General features: G+C 42.1%; 1 protein-coding gene across 1 annotated transcript; it reads right to left on the reverse strand.

The window, feature by feature from the left end:
• Positions 1-251: 251 nt before the first annotated feature.
• Positions 252-4,020, reverse strand: LOC114769029 (extracellular calcium-sensing receptor-like). The gene is made up of 6 exons (XM_028961709.1): positions 3,756-4,020; positions 3,270-3,561; positions 1,805-2,533; positions 1,486-1,713; positions 1,280-1,403; positions 252-1,199 (listed from the first exon to the last, which is right to left on the reverse strand). Exons 1-6 carry the CDS (start codon positions 4,001-4,003, stop codon positions 292-294), a joined length of 2,529 nt encoding a protein of 842 aa, XP_028817542.1. The 5' UTR covers positions 4,004-4,020; the 3' UTR covers positions 252-291.
• Positions 4,021-4,233: the final 213 nt, after the last annotated feature.

The following is a 4,233-nucleotide window of genomic DNA, read 5'->3' on the forward strand; positions in this document are numbered from 1 at the left end:
TTTTTTTTATCAATTTATTTTTCAATTTATTAAAGTAAATCCCATTTCATCGTGGTCTATGTCTCATGACTGAGGCTGTGCAAATAATAACAAAATTATATAATACAGATTGCAAGTATTTACATTTTTAATAAAGCAGTCACTTACTACATTTATTCACTTTATAAAAATAATTATCCATATATTTACATTAGCATGCCTTTCACATGTTAATTCTAAAAATTTTCCAAGAATTGTACAGTACACAGGTTTTCTCTTTTATTTATCATTTTCATCAAGTCTGCATGTCAATTATTTCTTAGCAGGAATTCGGCCCATTATGGCTTTCTTGGTGTTTCTCTCTGGATGGAGAAGAATTATGTAGCATTTTGGGGCAAAAATGGAAATTAATAGGCCAAAGCTGGAGGCCAGGATGGCAAAGATCTCCACAGCATCTGCATACTTTCCTGGGGAGCTGACATAGACAGGGATGAAGGCGATCCACACAGCACAGAAGATGAGCATGCTGAAGGTGATGAACTTGGCCTCATTGAAATTGTCTGGAAGATTTCGTGCCAGGAAGGCCAACAGGAAGCTGACAGCAGCCAGTAGACCAATGTAGCCCAGCAGTGTAGCAAACCCAGCCATTGAGCCCACAGCACACTCAAACACAATCTTTGAGCTCTGGGTATTTTTGAATGGAACTGGGGATGCTGTGGTCAACCAGATGGTGCAGATGGCCACCTGAAGGGCAGTTAGGATCAGAACAGTGCCTCTCTGCTGTGGAGCACCAAACCACTTCATGGCTCCTTGGCCCTCAGGCTGCGAGGCCTTAAACACAGCCACCACCACCATGGTCTTCACCAGGATACTGGAGACACAGAGAACAAAGCTGATGCCAAATACTGCATGACGCAGCTGGCAGGTCCACAGTCTGGGCTGACCAATGAACAGCAGAGCACACAGGAAGCAGAGTTTTAGAGACATCAGGATCAGGAAGCTCAGTTCTGAGTTGTTGGCACGAACCACAGGAGTGTGACGGTGGTGGGCAAAGACTGCCAGGACCCCGGCACAAGCACACGCACCAAGAAGAGAGATGGCAGTCAACGATATTCCCAAGGCATCTTCATAGGAAAGAAACTCCACATCTTTCGGGACACAGTGGTCTTTCTCAGCACTTGACCAGAACTCTTCTGGGCATGTAAAGCACTCAACAGAATCTGTAAGGAGATGCATGCCGACTTTTAAACTTAAATGCATTTTTAAAGAGCAACCTTATTTATTTGATCATTTCTTTTACCTGCAGCGCTGCTAATTTCCCCATCTGCACAGGGTATGCAGTCAAAGCAGCAGATAGGCAGGCCCTTCTTTGTAGCTTTCCGAGTGCCTGGGGAACATGAATCACTACACACCGATTGAGGGGGCTGAAAAATAAGGAAGTAAGATGGTGAGGTGTTCGCAATAACAATGGCTTTTTCTCAGCATAAAAATAAGGAATGTAATTACACTGTTGGATTTAAAATTCCAAAATATTTTCTCTTCATCCAAACTGAGGACTTTATCAGAAGGTTGTGACTCATCAATCACACCCACTGTACGAGCCCTCATTGTCCCATCGGGCATTGCATGGAAGTTCATGATATCATAGATGGCCAGAGCATCACCGTTTTCATCAAAGGAAACCTGATCTCCAAAAGTAGTAGTGAAGTTGACGTTCTGTAGGTAGTGGAGAAGCTGGATTCAGAGACAGAAATAGATCAAATGTACAAGAGCATGTAATCAGTAAAAAAACAACCGTATTTAAAACCATTTGTATGTTTTGTACCTGCCAGGGTTGAATGTCATGATGGCTGGCACAGTTGTGCCCTGTGAAGGGTCCTTGTCCTGGTACACAATTCAGCAAGTTGTGAAGAGCATGTGCCAGAGCATACACTGCCTTGTAGACATTATAAGATGGTCTGAGTTCAGATACGTCACTGTATGCATTATCTGTGGCTGTCAAATCCTCATTTCCAGTACACACTCTTCCCTCAGTTTGTATCTCTGCTTCTTCAGCCTTAAACCTGCAATCAAACATATCTTCCCAAAACTCCCTCACCAGACCATTATTTGGGTCATTATCAGGCTGGAGGCTCAGCAGGAACTCCCTTAGGCCCTCAATTTCCCCACGTCGAATGGCTATCCCCAATGTGCCTTTGAGGAACGGTAGCAGACGTGGAGTAAGGAACATGGGAGATGTGGACCAGGCCTCACTAGCAATCCACTGTCGTGTCACATTCTGTTGGGCTACCTCGTCCATGAGCGGCAGTAAGTAAGATGCAGTTGAGAAGACCACGACGACATTGGAGGTGGATCGCTGGATAACGCCCATGATACGCCGGATCTCTGTGATGTCGTTGTCTTTCGGCAGGATTTCATAGAAGGCCACACAACCAAATTCGCTAATATCTTGATGAAAGGACTGTGCAGCATTCAGACCGTAGTCGTCGTTGCTGACAATGAGCCCCACCCAGGTCCATCCAAAGTGCTTCAGGATCTGCATCATGGCTCTCACCTGAAACGCATCACTAGGAATGGTCCTAAAAAAAGATGGGTATCGGCGCCTGTCACTCATGCAGGAGCAAGTGGCGAAAAAACTCACCTATAGAACATGTGAGAAATTATGTAAGAAAAAGTTTAAAATGGTAACTTTAAAATATAAAAAAAATGGATGCTACATTCCACCATTATACATATTGATAGACATTATTTACATATGTAATTATATAATGTGTTAACTGAGTGTGTCATCATTGCTTACATCCATTAAAAGTGAAAATATTCTACACAAAAACGGTTTTAATCGCTTATGTAGAGTACATGTAGAGTATACATCTCTGGATAAGGGCATCTGATAAATGCTGTAAATATGTATTTTTGCTTTATTTCATTTTAAACCCTGTTAATTCTGTTAAATGTTCAGTAAAATTAACTTTACAGACTCATTAATGAAAAGATATGAAAGGAATCATGATCCAACTGTTTATACATTATATTACTTAGCATTTTCTTGATTTTTCAAATATCTGTCAATAAAGGTTTATTAATCATTACTGTGGACGTAGTTAATATGTTTATTTTCTCACTTATTTTACTTTGGTCATCTTGAGTAAAAGTTCAGGTTTATTATAATACATCATTATATACGTGAAGACCCCATGATTTATGCACTAAATTGCACATTGCCGTGTAACATCATTTAATGTCATTAAATGTCTACGCATAATAATACCCTTCACTCAGTCCCCTACCATGGGCACGCGGAACAAACTCAGCACACTGGATATAGCAATGGAATGAGTTGTCAGGGGGTCTCCTACGATGGCCAGCACTGGGGGGGTCCCGCTACAGTTCAGGCTGGAGACGGAACTCTCCGTTCCGCTGATGAGAGATGTTGCCGCGCGGAATGCAACACCCAGCTTCACGCAGTTGTCGTAGATCCGGTAGCCTAAAGTGACGTTGGGAAGCAGGTTGGGATTTCTGTTGATCTCTTCTATTGCAAAAGCCATGGTCTGCGCTGCCTGGAATCCTTCCACATCAAATCTGAGACAGGAAATATAAAGAATAAAAACATTGCATAGAAAAATCAAACATTATACCTTCATTATCAATTGCATTATTATGAATTAAATAGTAATACTAAAAGTTAAATGTATTGTACTTGTAATACTACAAGTACAACACATTTATTTTGCTGATTAACGAAAAAAAAAATTTTCAGGTATCTTCAAACTCACTTATGACACCATGGCTGCTCTGGCTTAGTCCTGAAAGACAGTTCTGGAAACACTGACAGCAAATTAATTTCAAAAAGCCCCCCTAAAACGATGTCTCCTTCTCGCTGCATGCCCACTATGCGAAACTGTTCTCGCAATTTGCAGACACCGCCAGCGCTGGAGCCGGAGGTGAATGAGTAAGAATAGTTCAGGGCGGAAGCTGAGGGTTTCCAGGTGAGGCAGAGAAAGAGGCACAGATAGACCCACATATCTGCTCCCCCCTCTCTGCGCCTTCCTCTCAGTTCCTTCAGAAATGTCACATGCCTTGTTTTATATGGTAGGTGGTGCTGTCGTGATGTGTCCTTTTACACGTGCTTCTCCAATACCTCTGAGGGGAGTTGTGTTTTGAGGAAAACCATTATGATGATTAAAGAGCCCCACCACTGTAAAAAGGGCTTAAAATATGCATTAAAATGTACAGACGATCACCATGTGAAAG

This window comes from Denticeps clupeoides, chromosome 19 (genome assembly GCF_900700375.1).
Source record: "Denticeps clupeoides chromosome 19, fDenClu1.1, whole genome shotgun sequence".
Taxonomy (NCBI): Eukaryota; Metazoa; Chordata; class Actinopteri; order Clupeiformes; family Denticipitidae; genus Denticeps; species Denticeps clupeoides.

What these genes read in the sequence shown, in the direction of transcription:
- LOC114769029 (XM_028961709.1), bottom strand. Translation starts at nt 4,003, where the DNA reads ATGTGGGTCTATCTGTGCCTCTTTCTCTGCCTCACCTGGAAACCCTCA. An exon ending in GAGCAGCCATGGTGTCATAA is followed by an intron (nt 3,562 to 3,755) that starts GTGAGTTTGAAG and finishes TTCCTGTCTCAG; the next exon opens with ATTTGATGTGGAAGGATTCC. An exon ending in ATGACATTCAACCCTGGCAG is followed by an intron (nt 1,714 to 1,804) that starts GTACAAAACATA and finishes CTCTGAATCCAG; the next exon opens with CTTCTCCACTACCTACAGAA.